The sequence below is a fragment of the Pelodiscus sinensis genome, chromosome 1, assembly GCF_052426305.1.
Source record: "Pelodiscus sinensis isolate ZL-2025 chromosome 1, ASM5242630v1, whole genome shotgun sequence".
Lineage (NCBI taxonomy): Eukaryota > Metazoa > Chordata > Testudines > Trionychidae > Pelodiscus > Pelodiscus sinensis.
Genome location: NC_143052.1, coordinates 63,680,856 through 63,702,254, shown reverse-complemented (window position 1 = coordinate 63,702,254; position 21,399 = coordinate 63,680,856). Strand labels below are relative to the sequence as shown.

Below are 21,399 nucleotides of genomic sequence, written 5' to 3'. Positions count from 1 at the left end.
GAATGAGGAGTAACGGTAGTTCGAACTAGGAAGCCTAGTTCGAACTACCTAGTTCGTGCCGCGTGTAGCCGTGCGGCACGGGGTCCGAACTAGCCGGCATTTAAAAATGGCGGCGCCCGGCTTATGCAAATGAAGCCCAGGAAATTCAAATCCCGGGCTTCGTTTGCAATTGCGGTATGCCTACATTACCCCGCTAGTTCGAACTAGTGGGGTAGTGTAGACATACCCAAAGGGGAGCCAGCAGTGAAATGGATACTCCAGTCCTAAGGCTGTTTAACAGTCTAGGGAAGATATTTCCCTTCCCCTCACAAAAACTCCCCTGCAGAGCACAATCTAGTTTCTTGGACTATGCACTTGGAGTAGGGTTAGGAAAATGCTTTGAGGGAGCGGGTCATGATGTGTGCATGCATTTGTAATTTGCTTTATAAAGATGTGCTTGGTGCACTCTATATGATTGATAAAACAGTGAAAATGCTAAGTAAACCCTTTAATGCTTTTATCATAGGTGTTTTCAATAAGTTTCACAAAGAAAAATGTTCAAATTAGCCATGATCAATGCCAGTTCTTATAAAGGTGAATTTGAATGTATAGAGCTGTACTTATACTGGCTCATTGGTTATCATCCTCTGACCAAGAGGTACCTGCATTTCCAGTGTAGTACATTGATTCAACTGGTAAGTGCTTTATGATAAAAAGCACCATTTAAATGCAAAATAGTAGAATAATAATAATGCTTAGTACTTAACCAGTTATTTTTATCTTCAAATCACTTTACAAACAGGACCTGAGCTATTGAGATTGGTCTTTTGATTTGGGACTTTTAAAAAGGTGATTAACCTCACAATGTTCTTTTTTTAAAGATAATAACCCTCTCCCCCTTCTTCTTGGCCACATAAAATCTCAGTTGGCTTGTTTAATCCATTTAAAGAGGAGTTTCTGGGAAGCAGCAGCCTCTGAAATTTCACTCAATATAGTTACAAAATAAACAAAAATGACATAAAATATTTAGAATAAAGGAAATCTGAATCTTAGATCAGTTTGGGGATCTACAAAGAGCCCAGATCTGAGTAACATTCTTTAGATTCTGCTCAGAAGTGAAGTCATATAAACAACAAGAAACTCCCTTTCAGAAAACATCTGATTTCCTCTTCTAAACCCTAGTTCTTTAATACAGTTTAGTTTATTGCTATATCTGTTTACAAAATCACTAAACTGCTAATCGTTACTTGCTTATTTTTTTTTCTCAACAGATGTCTTTTGTCATGCTTCCAGAAATCTCAAAATCTGTCCTTGTGGGGGGTTTTTCTTGCTCATCACAGCAAATTCTGAGGTACCCTATCATGGCAATATTTTCTTGCCACATCTTCCTATAAAAATCACAACCCAGAATGCTACATTGTCATCATGTGACGGAATTGGCTCCAAGGGCTTGTCTATATTACAAAGCCTGGGTTGGTATAGCTAGGGTGGTACAGCTATGCTAACAGAACCCTTTAGTGTAGAACCAGTGGAAACCAACAAAAAGAGCTCTTCTGCCAGCATAGCTACACCATCTCCCAGAATGACTTAGCTATTCAGTGTGGTAGTCATGTCAGTCCCAGGACATTAGAAAGACAAGTGGCGGGAGGTCATATCTTTTACTGGACCAGCTCTCGCCAACATCAATAAAGATATGACCTCACCAACCTTGTTTCTCTAATTAACTATGTTAACAGAAGTATTTTTCTGTCAGCAATAGTTGTGTCTACATCAAGGCTTTTATTGGTACAGCTATGTTGACTATTTATTTTCAAAAAGTTTGTACTATAGACCAGGCGTAAGCACTCAGCCTGTGCTGCACTGTCAGGCAGGAAAGCAAATGTAAATTAAAACTGATTTTCTTCTTTCACAGTGAAGAACAATGCCACCTCTTTTTTTTTATCAGATTCTGCAATTCATCTACCTGTTCTTACTTTAATTTGGATTTGTTTTATGCCAAACAATGTTTAGAGTTACTTTAAGTATAAACATTTGAACTGGTCAAACATGGAAAAACAGTTTCAAACTTGACCCATTTTCCATGAAAGTCTGTAAAATTTAAGATTTTTTAATCAAAATCATATCCAAAACTATTATAGAATAATTTTGTTCACAGAGAGCTGCATTTTGGGTGAACAAAAATGTTTGATGATGATTTCAAATATAATTTCAATTTTAACAATTGATTAAAATATCATGAACTTTCACCAGAAACAAACCAAAATTTAAAAGCTTCAGGGGGTAGCTGAGTTAGTCTGTACACGTGGTAAGCTTGGGTTGGGCAGCGAGTGACCTCCACTGGTGGCTATTTGTAGCATGGCCCAGCAGGACAGTGGATGAGTCACTAGGCAAAGGTCTCACAACTTGTCCGACAAATTGCCTCCTAGGGAGAGAGACAAAGGGAGGAAGGCAGGTCCAACCCCTGGCTGGGGGGCAGGGCTGGAAGAGAGTTTAGTTTCTGTCTGGAATCATGGAGGAAGCAGCCTAAGCAAGGGGGCTGGGATTTAGGGGCCCAGTCTCCCCCATCTCAAGGGCCCTGTAATCGGATTACATCTATGCTGTGCTGTATCCTGGAGAAGCAATAAACTCCCTCTATTCTACTGGCTGGTGGGGTCTGTTCATGCCACTACGGGGGTGCAGGAGAAGGGAAACCCCAACGCACCGTCACACTGGTGTTAGAAGTGGGATGCACTGCACCCTGTGGATGGAGCGTCCAGCAGAGAGTGTCAAGGCGCAGTAGAAGCAAGGGCCTTAGAGCCAGGCATGCTGGAGACAGAGTGAAGTGGTCCCTGGGAATCGTGGGGCGCTACAGCACTAGACTGGTGAGTCTACACTTTATAAATCATGGGGATCGGTGGGGAGATGGCCTATGCCCGACTCCTGAAGGCAGACCTTGTGAGGCTGTGCAGAAAGAGGGGCCTGTCTGTAGGAAAAGCAACCAAGGCCCAGCTGATTGCCCGGCTGGAACAGAATGACCAGTCACAGGGCCGGGATCCTGTCCCAGTGGGGAGCAGCCAGACCCTCCCCCCCCCCCGGTAGTGTCTCAGGCTCCCAGAGGGGGCGGAGGACTGAAGCCTGCCAGGGAGATGGGACAGCCTCTCAGGGAAGCCTTGCCAGCCGCAGTTCATCCAGGGCAGAGGCCAGCGCAGTGGAGCTGTGGCAGCTGGAGATCCAGCTGCGGATAAAGAAATTGGAAGTACAGGACCGAGAGAAGGAGCGCCGGGACCGTAGAGAGCAGCGACAGCATGAGCTGGCCATGGCAGACTGGAGAAGCGGCGGGGCCCCGGCTGCACTGAGTGGGGAGGGGCCCCAAGGTGGCCAGTCGCTTGGAGAAGCTCGTGATGGCCCAACTGAAGGACGTGGGAGACATGGACGGGTTCCTCAGCTCCTTTGACAGGGCCTGTGAACTGCAACGAGTCCCCCCAGCTGACTGGCTGCAAGAGCTTATCTCTGCACTGAACCAGGAGTCTGCCGGAGTGCTCTGTCAGCTGGAGGACCTACAGCCAGGTGATTACAAACGAGTCAAGGAGGTCCTACTGCACAAGTTCGGGCTGATCCAGAAGCATAAAGGAGGAAGTTCCGGGGGGTGCAGAAGGGGCCATGGGAGACCTATGTGGATATGGCCTCCCGCCTGGCGCAATACTGCCGCAAGTGGGTGTCCGAGGTCGGAGCCCAGACCTCAGAGGACCTGCTTAAGCTGATCATGATGGAACAGTTCTATGAAGTGTGCACACCCAGCCTTAGGCTGTGGCTCAAGGACCGAAGACCAGAGAACCCCCAGGAAGCTGGGAGGCTGGCGGATGAGTTCACAGAGAACTGGTCTGGGTGTGAACGGGAGTCCCAGAGAGAAAGGGAATTGCGCAGAGACCGGTTCTCAGCTGAGCAATGGAGAGAGTCACCTATGAGGCGAGCCCAAGAGACAAGGACCGGCCATCTGTGCCCCAGAGAACCAGCCAGGATTTGGGCAGAGCTGGCCCAAAAGGGCCCGCAGGACCTAACCTGCCATCACTGTGGACAAAGAGGCCACAAGAGGGCTCAGTGCACTGGGCACAAGGACAGGTCCTATGACATGGGACTTTCCAGGGGTAACTGGCTGGAACAGGGGGAAGGGCAGGCTGCCCCAAAGGCAGGAGCCAGCAGGCAACACTCAGCTCAGAGTGGGGGGAAGAATGCTCAGTGCACCTTCCCTGGGAGGTCTGACCCTCGGGAGGCGGATTTCTCCATGTACCGAGTGGGGGCAAGGCAGCCCCTGTGGAGTGAGTGCCTCGTGCCCCTGCAGGTGGACAGAAGGGAGGTGACGGGCTACTGGGACAGGGGGACGGATGTGATGCTGGCCTGGCCCGAGGTAGTAGCCCCAGATCACATGATGCCCAACACTCAGCTAACCCTGAGGGGCATAGACAGGACCCTGTTTAAGGTGCCCATAGCCCGGGTGCATCTGAAATGGGGGGCCAAGGAGGGCCCCAAGGAAGTGGGGGTGCACTGGCACTTGCCCATGGAGGTGCTGATGGGGGGTGACCTAGAGGAGTAGCCAGAAGGACCCCACAGGGCCCTGGTCCCCACCCGTAGCCAGAGCCAATGAGGGGCTGGCAACTTTGATCCAGGGAAGGACTCCCTGCAGGGCCCTCAGGGCCCCATCCCAGCAGACACAGGGTCCGGCAAGGCTGGGACTCTGGCCCTGGGCAAGGGTGGGGAACAGGTCCCAATCCGTGCCCCAGTGGCTGAATTCCAGGCTGTGGTGCAGGCAGACCCCTCCCTACAGATGCTGAGGGACCGGGCTGGCTTCGGCATGGCTCAACCCTGAGGAAAGGCTGCCAGGAGAGATTCCTGTGGGAGCGGGGATTCCTGTACCGGGAATGGCTCCCCCCAGAGAAGGTGGAGATATGGGGGCTCCAGCGGCCAGATACCCAAGCTGCTGTATCTGGCCCATGACGTCCCATTTGCTGGGCATTGGGGGATCCGGCGCACCCAGCAGAGGCTGCTCCAATACTTCTACTGGCCGGGGATATTTGCGGCCGTGCAGTGGTACTGCTGGTCTTGCGACTCTGCCAGAGGGTGGGGAAGGCCCAAGATGGGAGGAAAGCTTCTTGGAGACCTCTACCCCGCATAGAGGTGCGGTTCTGGAAGGCAGCAATAGAGATAGTGGGGCCTGTCGGCCAGGCGACCCGGACGGGGAACAACTACATCTTGGTAGTCGTGGATACGGCTACCAACTGCCCCAAGGCCATAGCTCTGCCCTCTATCGAGGCAGACATGGTGGCAGATGCGCTGCTGGCCATTTTCAGCAGGGTGGGATTCCCTCAGGGGGTCCTCATGGATCAGAGATCCCACTTCATGTTGGCCCTGCTCCGGTGCTTGTGGGAGAAGCACGGGGCCTGGCTCACCTGGGCCCCAGCATATGGCGCCCGGCCCAGCGAGCTGGTGAGGAGGTTCCAGGGGACTCTGAAGCAGATGCTGGAGGTCTTCATGCACCGGCACCTGCAGGACTGGGATGAGTACCTGCCCCACCTGCTGTCTGCACACAGGGAGGCACCCCAAGAGGCTGCCAGGCTCTCCCGGACTGAGCTGGGGTGCAAAGGGGGAAAGGACCCTCAGGCTTGCTGAGAGAGTTCTGGGAGGGGGAGACCTCCCTGGATGGAGAGTTGGGGGTGGAGGTCATCCTGGCTTTCCGGGGAAGGCTTGCTGAGCTCATGGCCCCGGCCAGAGTGACCCTGGCCAGAGCTCAAGGGCAGTGGAAGGGCTGGTACGGCCACAGAAGACAGGCCCGTGCCGGTCCCCCCGGAGCTGTGCAGCAACCGGATGGGGGGAGCTGGCTTCTGCAGGGCATTGCCACGGCTGGCCCGAGCCAAGGGGAGCACCAATGTCCCCGCAGCAGCTTTGCCGGGCAGGGGACCTGAATTTCCCTAGGCTACAAGCGGAGTGACCCTGCTCAGTTTGCTCTCGGAGGGGGGATAACTGTGGCGTAGTGGAGGTGCCTTGCTGGTGGCTAGGCTTGGGCAGTAGGCTGTTGGTGACCTCCACTGGTGGCTATTTGTAGCACGGCCCAGTAGGACAGCGGATGAGTCACTAGGCAAAGGTCTCACAACCTTGACTAGCCCGAAGTAACTGCCCACGTCTACATATGGCAGTGAAACGGGCTTCCGATTTAAAGCCCTAAATCGAATTAGGTGGTACTCCTCCTGCAGTGAGGTTTATCACCTAATTTGAATTAGGGGCTTTAAATCGGAAGTCCGTTTCACTACCGCATGTAGACTCAGGCAGTTACTTCGGGCTAGTCAATTTCTAAAATGGCGACCGGCCCAGAACATGCAAATCAAGCGCGGGATATTTAAATCCCGGGCTTGATTTGCAATTCCGGTCGCCCTCATTAGCCTCCCTAGATTGATCTAGGGGGCTAGTGCAGACGTATCCTAATGGATAGATCCACAGCCCCTTGAAATCAGTGGGAAGATGAATGAAGTCCAATGGGTTTCATCCCTTGGGCTATGTCTAGACTGCAAGCCTCTTTCGAAAGAGGCTTTTTCGAAAGATACTTTCGAAAAAGCCTCTTTCAAAAAAGAGCGTCTAGACTGCAAGCGGAACTTTCGAAAAAGCAAGCTGCTTTTTCGAAAGAAAGCAGCGAGTGAGTCTGGATGCTCTCTTTCTAAAAAGCCCTGTTGGCATTCAAGAACACCTTTTTTCGAAAGAGCACTTTCGAAAAAAGGCGTTCTTCCTCGTGAAATGAGGTTTACCGCCGTCGAAAGAAAAGCCGCGTTCTTTCGATTTAATTTCGAAAGAACGCGGCTGCAGTCTAGACGCAGGTGACGTTTTTTCGAAAAAAGGCTACTTTTTTTCGAAAAACCCCCTGAGTCTGGACACAGCCCTAGAGGATTCAACTTGTGTCACACTAAATAATGTGGAGTCAATGAAAGGCATGCCATTCCTTGCAAAGGGGCAGGCAGCATCTTGCAGGTTTCAAGTTGCTGAAACAAAGTTTAGACTCCAATTCAGGAAAACACTTAAACATGTGCTTAACTATAATAATGGCGAGGAGTCCTGTGGCACCTTATAGACTAACTGAAGTGTAGGAGCATAAGCTTTCGTGGGCAAAGACCTACTTCGTCAGATGCATCTGATGAAGTAGGTCTTTGCCCACGAAAGCTTATGCTCCTACACTTCAGTTAGTCTATAAGGTGCCACAGGACTCCTCACCGCTTTTGCAGATTCAGACTAACACGGCTACCCCTCTGATACTTAACTATAATAATGACAGGTATTCTTTCCTGAATCAGGACCTTCTTTAGCAAGTAAGACACATACAAGCATGTACTTTATTTGCCCTTTTTACCTATTCAAAAATAATACTTTGCTCTTTTCCTGGTATTGTTATTATTGTTGTTTGTTTGCTTTTTTTTTTTAATTTAAGCAATTTATTTTCTATTAGATAAAAAAAAAGCTACTTAGCTGCTGGTAAAATATGTTTGGACTCATGTTCTGTCTTCTGAATTTAGTTATCAGACCCAGACACTCTAACACCTCTGTTTTAAACCTCACTCATCCCCCATGGATCATTTAACAGTTTCAAAAGCTTGTTTTAGACTATTTCTATTGTGCAGAAAAGATAAAAATAAAACAGGTCGGCTGTGTCTACACTGGCATCCCTTCCAGAAAAGGGATGCTAATGTAGCACTTTGGAATAGGCAAATCCGCGGGGGATTTAAATATCCCCCGCGGTATTTGCATTAACATGGCTGCCGCTTTTTTCCGTCTTGGAGATAATCCGGAGAAAAGCGCCAGTCTAGACGTGATTCTCCGGAAAATAAAGCCTTTTCCGGAGGATCTCTTATTCCTACTTTCAAGTCACTTAAATGAGAATATAGTAGATCTTACTATAAGATCTGTTTGTTTTTTTCTGGTGACTAAATCATATTTGAAGCAGATACCTGAGATTTCTCATCTTTTGAGATTTTTAGACACCTGTTCCACACAGAGACTCTTAACTTTCTGATACTTGCTGTTAGATTTTCCAGAGCAAGATCACTGTGGTTTGTGTGTTTCCCCCTTGATACAAGTTACTTGGTGACCATCATGAATACACACAGATGATATGATGTACATGTTTGCATTGATTCTATGGACTTATCTCTCCTCAGTGGAACTTGCTGTTGTATTTACCAGCTGCAAGATGGGAAATCCTCAGGGTTCTGTGGCTATTTGATGATATCACAGCATTGTTATGGCCTTGAACTGGATAGCAGCTGTCCATAAAAGGAGATTTAGAGAATGCCTGAGACCAAGAGGATGCCTAAAACCTGGGAGATGGTGACATTTACAGAACTGTTATGACTACAAGGGGAGCTATATCTGCTTTTGCTTCTGTGTCTTTTAAAATGCAAAATAACAGTTGTGCCATCTGAGATGGCAACAAGGTTACCAGCTGGATGTAAACTAATACTAATCCAAAATCCTTGAGAATGAACATCTCTAGAAATTCAAACCACAGTATTCAGTGATAAGTCTGATCAAGGGTTACGCTTCTCTTATTCAACCAGACTGTGGCAACATGCTCACTACCACATGGCAGTGCTTGAACGTAACCTCTCAAAGCCCCGCTGATGAAGAAAAGATACGCTTCTAACTTAATCCAGACTGCCACATGGAAAAGCCATCTGTGAGGGTATTTTGAAGGAAACAGATGGAAAAGGAAGAGATTCCTCTGAATGCAGTGTAAGATTTACATTATCCTCATGAACTTCCATGTAGTCCCCATGTTTATATAATTTATCACTATTTCCTTAGACAGCTCAGATTAGGAAGCTCACATGAGCTCATGTTCTTGCTGTTAATTCTGAGTCTGAACTCCTCTCCTTTAAAGGAAAATTCAGTCATGTAAAAGAAAAGAGCGAAAGGCAATTGGACAGAACAAAGACCAATTATGTCAAGCTCCCAATTTTCCCATTGCTACCTCTCTTTCTTTTCAGCATTAGAGTTGTTTTAGTACTGTAAGTGTGCGCCCATGGTGATAGTCTACATTCACTGCCATGCAACAGAGCTCAGTGACAGCAAGAGGCTTTGCTCATTGTACTTTCAGAGCAATGCCTATTATAGCTGCTGTGATTTAAAGGCTAAAAGGTACATGTGTGGCAAACCACTGCTGCCAGGGGTTTAAAAAAAGTTTTTTGAGTTGAACGTGCATACAAATAACGGCATTTATATTTATGCTGTATCTGTAAACAGAATTTTAGCTATAGTTCTAGTCCTAGATCACCTTTCAGAAATCAAGCATTATCTACATATATCTATGTTAAATATATTCCTTACTTGATTTCTGGTTTTGAATAAAGAACTCAAGATATTAAAAGTGGGAGTTCTAAGGATGCAAATCTGAACTCTAATGTTCACCATAGAGAGGGACCCCTCTCCCCACCTTTGCCTGCAGAGTTAGTTGCTAAGCCCACCCCCCTATGGCAAGGAGCCTCAGAGCCCAGGTTCATAGACTTGGGCTCTCTGCGCCCATGCCATGCTATGCTGCAAAAACATGTGGTTGCCAATCCTTCAAGATTGGTGTGGAGTCTCCAGGAATTAAAGATGATGTCATACTCCATATGTTTTAGGAAAATATGTCTATGATATAATATGTCATAACTCAGTTATGCTTGATACAAAACGTCTCGTAACATTTCAGGAGAAAGGATGTAATTTACTGAATATCATTATCCCATTTGTATGCATGTATCATTTTTGTAGATTAAGTTAGGAATATTGACCTGTGTATCTGTAATCTCATATTAGCTGTTTTGGGCTACACCCACTGCTGACATTTCATGTACAACAGGCAACAGTGCTGATGGTCCACCAGCAAGAGACAATGAACTGTAAATGAGCTTAGCCTTCCTGGGAACCTGTGGGTCAGCCCAGAGGAATGGTTACAGAGATATGTTACCGTGTCACCTGATCTGGAATCCATCTTGAATTCTATAATTTTCCATGAGAACCTGGGAGGGGTCAAGACTATGAAAAAAGGACTCCTGCCTTATGGAAATCCTATTTAAGGGTGGGGAGTGAGGTAATCTTGGTTGTCAGTTCTCCCAAGATGACTGCTGGAAACAACTAAATCTAAGCTGAGGAAAAGAAGTGGGCCTAGGCTGGAAGCATGTCTGGCCTATGAAGATATTAGAACCCATGGTGAGATTATACATTAACTAGTTTCTTTAGTGTATCAACTTATCTTAAGAACATAAGAACATAATCCCCATTTGTTTGCTTATTTTGCTTAGTTACCTACTTTGTTCTGTCTGCTATCTGTTATGACTACTTAAATCCTATTTTTATACTTAATAAAATCACTTTGGCTTAGAAATAAACCCAATAATTGCTACGTGTGGGAGCAAGGAGCCTGTTCATCTCTCTTTTTACATTGAGAAAGTGGGCAGATTTCATGAGGTTACACTGAATAGATTGCTATTTGTATAAGATGGATTTATCTAAGGTTCAGCTCCCAGAGAGAGCTGTGTATTCGAGTGCTAGGAACAAGGCCTCTTACTTTACTGATTTCTGTCTGTGTCTCCAGCAATGGGGGTGTGGTCCTGTCCCTGTATCTCAGTTGAAGTAGGCTGGCAAGCTAAGTTCAACAAGACAAGATTTCAGAGTGCCCAGGGGAAGCGGGCTCAGCAGTGTCTCAGCACATCAGGTAACAGTCCCAATGGGGTTCCGTCCTGCCACAATGTTATGTGATTAAAGCTACAGGAATATTTCCAACCAAAACTGGCAGCTCTACATGTGGATGCTCTGGCTTGGGCCAGAGCTCAGGTTCTGAAACTTACTCCTTCTCTTAGGCTTCAGAGCCTGAGCTGGAACTTCTTCATGGCTACTTTTACTGCAGTAGTATGGGCCCAGCAAGTCTGAGTCTGTAGACCCAAACTCACATACTCATTGATGCAGGTAGTTCTCTGCTGTGTAGATGTACCCTATATGGCCCCCTCTACTGTCCACCTATGTGGGGAATGGAGGGGAGGATAGTAGGATCCACGCAGCAATAGGTTCTCTGGCACAAGCCTTCTCTTAGTCTACTTTTACTCTGTCCATTGTGTCGTACTGCCAGCCATTGGAGGAACTCTGCAACATGTAGGAAGCATGCACCTCATGCAAGGCCCCATCCAGAATTGTGTCCCTATTGGCACAGCAGAACTGTGCCTGGCATTCTCTGCTGGCTATGATGGATGGTGAATTTGAGTTTACATGGAATTCCTATTCCATTATCCTGAATGTTATCTTCACCATTAGGGGAGTGCAATACTACTGTATCAACAGTATTAATTCATCACTGTTGTAGTTTTATTTTTTATTTTTTTTATTTTTAGAAATGGGACTCCTACACCTGCATTTGGAAAGCTTATATCTTTTTACCACTAGAACTTTCTGTTTCTGTACTTAATTCAGGTTATTTTTACACCGATACATTCAAACCACAAGTTAGTCTAGCAAAAGGTCTATGTCTTCAAAAAAGCAGACTTACATAAAGAAGAGTTCTGTATCCTTAGCAGTTCATATGTATTCATCAAAGCACTAAGCACATGCATAAGTAGTTTTATAGTTATACTAAAAAATATTTTGTGGACAGGTTGGGTCCAATTTATGGTGTGGATTTAATGGATGATTTAAATGAACAGTGCACTTTTTCCATTTATTAAATATTAATTGCATTACTTACAATAAACATTGCTATGTATGTGTTCGAGAACTAAGGACTTTAAGGTAATTTACAGAATTAATTCATATAAATGTTACTTACCTGAGCAGGCTTCTTCTGAACCACTTGTTGCGGCTGCAAAGAAAAGTAAAGATTAGCTCTTTTAAGAACAAGACAATATATTCAGGTAATATTTCATTTTATAATATCTGAAATAACATATATACAAAGGACCAAATTCAAAGATGACGTGAAAAATAGTGCCAAAGTCCTGCACTCGGTCAGACGCCCTAGACATGCTTATGTCCTCTTGCCCAACATGCAAAGGTTTATAAGTTTATGTACACTCTGAGGAGGCAGGTATATACGTAAGGGGTAAGTCAAAGCAAGGGGATGGTTGTGTTAACATGCACCTTCGTCCAGTTCCTCTGGGGGTGTGTTACAGAGGCTTTACACATCAGAAAAGGAGGGTTAAACAGATATACAGTCTGAATGTAGAGGAATCTGCTACTGAAAGGGAGTCTGCCTTATATCATCTTCTATATCCCTTCCAAATTTGTTCCCAATGATGCAATTTTAGTGTAGTTTCAAAAGGAATTTTATTGCTACTGTGTCCCAGTTTGTTATGCATATGTGTGTACATTCAAAATAAGCTTTGGGAGGCTTATGTTACCCAGTGAGGGTACGTCTACACTACAGCGCTAGTTCGAACTAACTTAGTTCGAATTAGTTAATTCGAACTAAGCTAGTTCGAACTAACGCATCTAGAACTAAAAACTAGTTCGAACTAGCGTTTTGCTAGTTCGAACTAGTAAGTCCACATTGAGTGGACTCTGAACAGGGCTTAAGGATGGCCGGAAGCAGTGCCGGCAGGGCATAAAAGGAGGACTTAGAGCATGGAGATGCTGTCTCAGGCTAGCCGAGGGCTGCGCTTAAAGGGTCCCGACCCCCACCCCGGACACACAGTTCTAAGGGGTGCCCCGCTTGCAAAGAAGTTCTGGCTTGGAGTGCCCTGAGTGCCCACACTGGGCACATCACACCACTCGGCCATCAGCCCGGCTGCACTTGCCGCAGGCTGCCATCTGCGGAGAGGGAGTAATTGGGGGGCTGCAGGAGAGCTTCCACCCCCAGAAGCCCGCAGAGCCAGCCCAGTCCTCCCCATCGGGGGCTCGTACCCCATTCCTCCCTCACCTCCTTCCACTTACCCTTCCTTAGCCCCCCTTCTTATTGATGTACAAAATAAAGATAACGTTTCTTCCAACATTGACTCTGTCTTTATTGAAAAAAAACTGGGGGAGACTGGGAAAAGGAGGTGGGAGAGGGGAAGAGAAAGGCTGGGAGAGGGGAGGGCAACTAACATGATCAGGGGTTGGGAACAGGTCCCATATGAAGAGAGGCTACAGAGACTGGGACTTCTCAGCTTAGAAAAGAGGAGACGGAGGGGGGACAGGATAGAGGTCTCTAAAAGCAGGAGTTGGGTGGAGAGGGTGCATACAGAAAAGCTCTTCATTAGTTCCCATAAAGAAGGACTAGAGGACACCAAAGGAAAGGAATGGGTAGCAGGCTTGAAACTAGTAAGAGAAAGTTGTTCTTCTTCCCAAAGCAAATAGTTAACCTGTGGAACTCCTTGCTGCAGGAGGCTGTGAAGGCTACAACTAGAACAGAGTTTAAAGGGAAGTGAGATAAAGTGATGGAGGTTGGGTCCATGGAGTCCTATTAGCCAGAGGGTAGGAGTGGTGTCCCTGCCCAAAGTTTGTGGAAGGCTGGAGAGGGATGGCACGAGACAAATGGCTTGGTCATTGTCTTCGGTCCATCCCCTCCAGGGTCCCTAGGGTTGGCCGCTGTTGGCAGACAGGCTACTGGGCTAGATGGACCTTTGGTCTGACCCAGTACGGCCATTGTAAGCTCAGGGCTCAGGGTCGGGGGTCTCAGTGGACCCCCTTGATTTTCATGCACACCTGGTCCTGGGTGGCCAGGCTGGCAGCTCTCCTGCCCTAGACGGCCACTTTCCTGTGCCTAGTGAGGAGATCGTGGACGAGGTCCACGATGTCCGCACTAGCCCAGGAAGGTGCCCGCCTCTTGCGGTCCAGGGCAAGCTCCCGGGAGCCGCCAGCCTGGTCCCGGCAAGAGGGGGTGGGCTGGGGGGCATCGGGTGGGTGGCTCTGTGCCGTGCCAGGTGCAGGGTCTGCTAGCTGGGTGCTGGCAGGCTTGCACCTGGCACGGGCACCGTAGCCAGCCCGTGCCCCTTTAAGGGGTCCGGGGCCGGGAGGGGGGCATAGAGTTTCCCTGGTGTTGGCCAGAGTGGCCACCAGGGAAACCTGGGGAGGGCTAGCCTCCCACTAGTTCGAACTAAAGGGCTACACAGCCCTTAGTTCGAACTAGCTAGTTCGAACTAGGCGTTAGTCCTCGTAAAATGAGGTTTTCCTAGTTCGAACTAAGCGCTCCGCTAGTTCGATTCAAATTCGAACTAGCGGAGCGCTAGTGTAGCGCCTATTAAAGTTAGTTCGAACTAACGTCCGTTAGTTCGAACTAACTTTGTAGTGTAGACATACCCAAATTTACCTCATGTCAGACATTGGAAATTCTGTACTCAGATTAATCCCATTTCAGTCCCTCAGAACTGATTTTTGTGATACAGGTGCACAGTAATACTCAGGGCTTGACAATCTATGTAATCTACTCGCCTGTGGTGACTAGATTAAATCCTGGAAGAGCCAGGTTTGAGTGATCTGCGCATGCGCAGAACGCCGGATAGCGTGGCTGGCGAGCAGGGCTCGCTGCGGCTCGGCGAGCCCTGGTAATACTCCAAAAGTGTCATTTCAAGTCCTATGTTCTGCCTGGCCTGGGAATGGTTGCACTACTTTATTGCCGATCCCTGATGATTCTACTCATGCCAGCAACAGTTAGTTCCAGCAGAGGATGGGGTGGGGGGGGGGGGGGGCGGAGGGATGAGCTATCATACAAACACCAAGCTCCTTGATCCCAGATCCTATCTGAAATACTATATTTGTAGCTCTGATGCCTTGTAGAGCCGTGACCTCCACAGGTCTTGGGAAAGGCACAAAATAACAAAACCACTTAGTACTCACAGAGTGTGAAATTCTGGCCCCACCAAAGTCAGTAGGTATTTTCGCAATAACTTTAATGTGGCAAACTTTCATTCACAGATATTTTTTTAATATTTTCAAATCACAGAAGAACCTCAGAGTTATGAACACTTTGGGAATGGAGGTTGTTCATAAATCCGAAATGTATGTAACTCTGAATAAAAAGTTATGGTGGTTCTTTCAAAAGTTTACAATTGAGCATTGAGTTGGTACAATTTTGAAACTTTGCTCTCTAGAATAATATGTATGCTTTACCTTTATTTTTTTCAGTAGTTTACATTTAACACAGCCCTGAACTGTATTTGCTCTGTGTGTGTGTATGCACATGTGTGTGTCTGCCACTGCCTGATTGCACTTCTGGTTCCAAATGACCAATCAGTTTGTAACTTTGGTGTTCATAACTCTCATGTTCTACTGTAGTTGCAGCCAATAATTTTCTTTGTGTCCATTGCTTTATGGGTTTGTTTCCTATTCCCAGCTTTGCCTTTTCCCAGCTGAAGACCCGTGTTTGTCGTCTTAAGTCATTTGTTTGTTAAGTTTGTTTCCATAAGTCATTTAGATATTCAAAGAGTAGTTTTCATTACTTTGTGTTAGAAAATAGCTTAAACTTTTCAAAATAAACAGTTTGATGTATCTGGACCTTATGAGTAATATTTTAGTGGATGGGAAAAAATCCATGAAAATGTAACACAATAGTAACTGAAACTAGGATCAATTCACAATACCCACCACAAAACATTCTATTTTAGCAATAGATGTTTTGCTTACTTGCAGTATCCTTCTACTTCTATGGAGTCCTATTGCTGATATATTTTTGAATCTGTGCTTAAACCTCGAAGGAAATACAAGAAAAGAAAGTGTGATTTAGCAGTTTTTAAATCTTAATGTTGAGCCTTTCTTTTCCATTAAATAACCTTGCAGTGGAGAAGCAAACAGAAATTCACACTCTTTTGTTGTTGTTGATGTCTTCTACCCAAGGTAACTACAGGCCCTGGGCTGATTAACACATCTGCTGCCTCCTGAGAAATGAGAGTTTATGCAAAGAAATTGTGTGATTCAAAAGAATCATTTGTAAGAACAGAAATTTATTGAGCACATAGATAATCTCAATCACTAACACTTCCCTGATTTTTCTTCCCCCTGCTGATTACACCTGTACACGTGCTTATTCCCAAACCATGCAAAATCCAGAGACATTCTCACTGGCTGACTTGATTCCTACAGCTCAGATATCCCCATGGTTTTTTGGCCGTGGACCCTGCATTCATGTGACTGTTGCACACTATAGCTCAATGAAATTCACTGAAAGAGCTGCCAACTCACCAAATTTTCCATGAATTAACTCCTGACACTTCAATGAGGGAAAAGACAATGTCTGAAACAACGCCAGCTCTGGCTCCGTGCCTAGTATGTGTCAAAGTAATTTTACCAGCAGCCCTTCCACACAGTACTTCATACTTTTCAGACCACCAAAAAGACCCTTAAATACTTTCAGTATCAGTTGGGGTTATAACTGCCAGTATGTTTTCCCAGCCTCTGGCACCCAGTGGCTTCAGACTGAACCTAGAAAGTTTTGTGTGCGTTTGTTTTGTTTTTATTTCTATGAATGGTTTTAGAAGTCTCTGATTGAAGCACAATACTGCAGTCATTCACAAAAAGTGAAGGGAAAATGTTGTACTTTGCCTGCCTGGAAACTGTTTTATAAGACTCTTACTCACTCGGGACCTTTGCTATCTTACTGCTGAGAGCAGTTTGCTCCCTGCTAGTTAGAGTTCTTGTGATTCAATATTATGCATTTGTGATCTTGGATATGCTGCTTATGCTTTTTTATAAGGAGGAACTGTATGATTTAGATTAAGATTTAAAGCAAGGGTCAGATCCTCACCCAGTGTAAATCAATATACTCCCTTGAAGCCCATGACATTTAACGCTTTGCAACTTAGGCTCTGTCTAGACTGCTGCTTTTTATTGGAAAAAGGTACGCAAATTGCACTCCACAATTTGTGTACTTTTTCTCAATAGTTTTGTTGGAAGAGGTTTTTCCGAAATTTGGCCCATTTACCCTGGGCCAAATTTTGGAAAAACCTCCTCTTTCAGAAGAGCCCTTTTTCCTCATGAGACAAGAAAGACAGGGCTTCTGAAAGAGCGCGTCTGCTTTTCCACAAAAAATGTCTGAAGAGCAGACTCGTTCCCTGGACACAGCGGAGCTTTTTGTCGGCTGGGCTCCTACAGTTTGAATCAAGGGTGCTTTGTCTGTATAAGGGCTGCAAATATTGCATGGTAAAGTCAGTGAGATTTATTCTGAGCCTGTGAGACTTGGAGTGTCCCCTGTCTTAAAGGCAATTAGGGTATGTCTACACTACCCTGCTAGTTCGAACTAGCGGGGTAATGTATGCATACCGCACTTGCTAATGAAGCCCGGGATTTGAATTTCCTGGGCTTCATTAGCATAAGCGGGGAGCCGCCATTTTTAAATCCCCGCTGCTTCGAACCCCGTGCAGCGCGGCTACACGGGGCTCGAACTAGGTAGTTCGGACTAGGTTCCTATTCCGAACTACCGTTACTCCTCGTGAAACGAGGTGTACCGGTAGTTCGGAATAGGCACCCTAGTCCGAACTACCTAGTTCGAGCCCCATGTAGCCGCGCTGCTCGGGGTTCGAAGCAGCGGGGATTTAAAAATGGCGACTCCCCGCTTATGCTAATGAAGCCCGGGAAATTCAAATCCCGGGCTTCATTAGCAAGTGCGGTATGCATACATTACCCCGCTAGTTCGAACTAGCGGGGTAGTGTAGACATACCCTTAGATAGTTCAGGGAACCTGACTGTACAGAATCAGGGCCTATGTGTCCTGTTCTACTGATGCCTTCTTTTATTGTAGTGGGTATGTGTCCTTTGGCTCCCGTGTCAACTCTTTGACAAAGTAATGATACAACCTCCTTGGCTCACTAAGCTTTCACTGCATTGTGTTAACAGATCTCTGCATCTTCCAATGAGTGTTTTGAAATGAGACAACTCTAATTCAAAAGCTGGTTGTGATTCAACTTGCTGGGGTGAAAGAGAATTCACCTTGAATATAAAAAAATGTTAATGCCTACAAAAAATGTCAGAAACAAAGGACTTTTAAGAAATCCTTTGGAGCAAAATATTATTGCACATTGAATTGGAGAGTCCTGAATAAAAGGCTCTATCAACTTAAAGTGCCACTTATTTGTTCTGTAAAACATATGGTGATGTCTCTGACTGTTCTCAAGGATGCAGTGTCACTTATTTCGTTTTTTACCCCGGGGGGGGGGAGGGAGAGGGGAGACCAGGGACCGCACGCATGGGCCTTGCTTACCACGGATCATGTAGCAACCTGTGCCATGCCACCCCTGGGCAGGTGGCTCCAGCTGCGTGCCACACAGGGGCCGTGGCCTGATAGCCACACGTGTGTGTGAAGAGACCTGACATGCTCCTGACCCCGGGGTGGGACACAGCAGGATGCCCTCCCTTCACAAGACCCCTCTACACAGAGGCAGGGGACATCTCCCCCCCACCTCGGCCGCACTATACACAGCACAGGGGTATGGGTGTGGTCTTGGGGCAGCTCCCACTCCCGGGGATAGCTGGACATTCCAACCATGGCTTCTGTGCAAGCACAGCAACTCTGACAGTGCAAGGCACGGTCATCCTCGCCTCGCAGAGGGGGGTTGGGGTTTCACCCACTGTGTCTCCAGGGAACACTTTCTCCACAGCTTCACCAGCTGCATGTGCAGGGTGCACCACCCTGCCCAGGACATCCTCCTGCACCCGAGGGCTCAGCAGGTCCACCGCAACACTGCAGGGGTACCGAGACCAGCACCTGGGGGCCCTGTGAGTCCTGCACCGCACCATGGAGCAGTGGGTGCAGGACGAATGGGTGTTCCGGCAGGAGCTGCTTGCCCAGGGTGATCCCATCTCTGCCCATCTGCAGACCCTGGTGCAGAGTGTGCTACCTCGTGCCGCTCCAGCACCTGCTGCCTCCCCAGCTCCCGCTCCTACTCCCACTCCTTCTCCCCCTTCCACCTCTCTCTCCTCAACCTCCACACCCTCCTCCTCAATCTCCACACCCCGCACCTCAACCTTCATACCCTCCTACCCATCCCCCCGTGGACGCCGAGGCCCCTGCACCTGCCGTGCTAGGAGACAGTTGGCCCAGTGAGACCGCCATCCCTGAGCCCTGACCTGCCCCCCCCTTCTTCCCCTTGCTTCCCCCTTCCAGCTCCCTCCTTCCAGGTTTCCCCATCCCCTCTCCCTCCCTCTCTCCTCCCCTCTCCCACCTCCTTTCTTCAGTCTCCCCAGAGTTTCATCCCCTCTCCCCCAGTTTTGTTAAATAAACAGAGTTTATATTTTTTAAAAATACGTGTATTTTATTTGACATCAGAAAGGGATGGGGTAGAAGGGGTAAGTGGAAGGATGTGAGGGAGGAATGAGGCACAAGCCCCCAGTGGGGCAGACCAGGGAGGCTCTGAGTGCTCCTCAGGGTGGATGCTCTCCCGCAGGGTCTCCTGGATACTGACAGTCCCCCAATCAACCTCCTGGATGGCAGCCTGTGGCAAGTACAGCCAGGCTGATAGCAATGCGTTCACGAGAAGCACCAGAGTGCCCAGGGGCAGCTCTGGCTCGATGCTGCAGAGTGCTATGGTGTCCCAAGTGAGGGCAACCAGAGCACGCAGAGACACAAATGCTTTGCTATCCCACAGCAATGCAGGCAAGCAAGCAGGGACACCTGAGAACTGGCTGCCCGGGGGCGGAGGAGGTATGTGTGTCCCTTTAAGCACAGGCCTTAGATAGCCTCAGGCAACAGCCACACAAAGACACTCCTTACCTGATGCCCTAACCCTGATCTGGTTCCGACCAGCCTTAAATCCGAATCACAGGTTCAGGAATCTCGACTCTTTATTCTTTGGTGTAGGGGCAGGTTGACTCTGTCACTCCCTGTGGTTAACCGATTCTATCATGCGTGAATTTGAGGCAGGGTGGAAGGCAGAGGTAGTCATGGTCCTTAGCTGAGATGAAACAGTTAAATTCCGCCCTCTTTCAGTTCGGGGAATAGAAGAAAATGTCTGCCACAATGCCTTCACTATCTTACAGACCTCTTCATGGAGTGACAAGGTGAATCTAGCTGGAGCCACCTGTCCCAAAACCCCAAAGGTGGTGTCTATGGACTCTTCACACCTCTTCTGCCTGGAGGTCCAGGTTTATGACCACCTGCTTCAAAAAATCCTGGTGAGCCTTACTATCGTCTTGTGGAACTGCCTCATCTGGCAGGGAAGAAGAGTCCTGGGCCAATTGTTACTCCTCTGTTGGGGGCTGGTCCTCCACCTCCTTCTGAACCATGGAATGCCCGGAACATTCGATTCTGGTGCCAATGGTTGACTGGCAGGAGGCCTTGACTGAGCCTCCTAGGCTCCGGCCACTGATCATCCCATCTTTGACTCTACAAGAATACTCCACAGGGTCCAGTGGCACTATTGCGAGGGCCATAGTGCTAGAGGCCATGGTGAAGACTGAGCAGCCAGTTGTGGTACCTAGGCAGTGGGCCCAGGGTGCTGCGCTGACGACTGCCCTGGCTGGAGGGAAGAGAGTTCTGACAGGGTACTGGCTGACCTGACACTGTCCAAAGCCCAAAATGGAGATCGGGTACCACAGCACGTCTGGTGCCGGGAACTGCCAGAAAAGGGTGACCTCAGAGACCATGAGGTTTGTCCATGTCCATGGATGGAGATCGGTGGCACAGTCTTTAGACTACTCCACTTCGCCAGAGATCAGCAAAGAGGAGGTGACCGCTGCTGCTGGGAGGATGACCAGGACATCAAGAGCCTTCTCTCATGTCCAAAATACCAGCAGCTATCCCCACGGCGGGGAGCAGGTGCCATCCATGTGGGAATCTGTGCCGAGAATGACTACTTGGGCATGGGGAGCAGCTAACTCTAACATGCCTGGCTTTCCAGGTGGTGCATGCCTCCATAGATCTGCACCAGATCTCTGGTGATTCCCGGGTTCTCATGTCAGAGCCCTGTCTTTCCCTCACCAAGTGTGCAGGTGACTCCCCAGATTGATCTCACAGGAGAGTGGAAGTGTGCTCTTGATGACTGAGGCACCAGAGAGGGCTTCCCTCTGTGCCAGGGCCCTGGTACTGACGGCGTTGGCAGGACCAGCAAGATGATGTCCTGCGCTGCTTGAATCGCCTCCGGGCTGGAGGGACCTCTATGCCCACAGACGGTGGTGAGGAATCTGGAGGGTTGTCCCGCTCTGACTGAGGGGCCATGTCCGGCACTTTATCCTTGTCCAATGCCAGTTTGGACTTTCCTTTATGTGAGCTGGAGACTTGTCCTTGCCTGACTTCTTGGTCCATTTCATTGGGACCATCAAGGACTCCTGGTGCCGGCTTGTCAAGGGTGCTGGGGAAGCGCTCTGCACTGAGGCACTCATACCTGGCACGAAGTCCAACCACAGGCCTTGGGGAGCCAGAGCCAACTCCATCAGATGTGCCTTAAGTCTTATGTCTCTGTCCTTTAAGGTCCTGGAACAGAAGAACCTACAGATACAGCAGCTTTTGCTGATATGACCTTCACCCAAACAGTG

The 21,399-nt window shown here is 47.8% G+C and overlaps 1 protein-coding gene across 2 annotated transcripts in view; it reads right to left on the bottom strand.

Annotated features, from left to right (window-relative positions):
• The window catches only part of HMGA2 (high mobility group AT-hook 2), a 210,683-nt gene that overhangs the window by 24,844 nt on the left and 164,440 nt on the right, over nt 1-21,399 (bottom strand). For both annotated transcript variants that reach the window (XM_075931194.2, XM_075931197.2), the window contains one exon: nt 11,789-11,821. In XM_075931194.2, the coding sequence (XP_075787309.1) occupies nt 11,789-11,821 (33 nt within the window). The remainder of the gene's footprint in view (nt 1-11,788; nt 11,822-21,399) is intronic.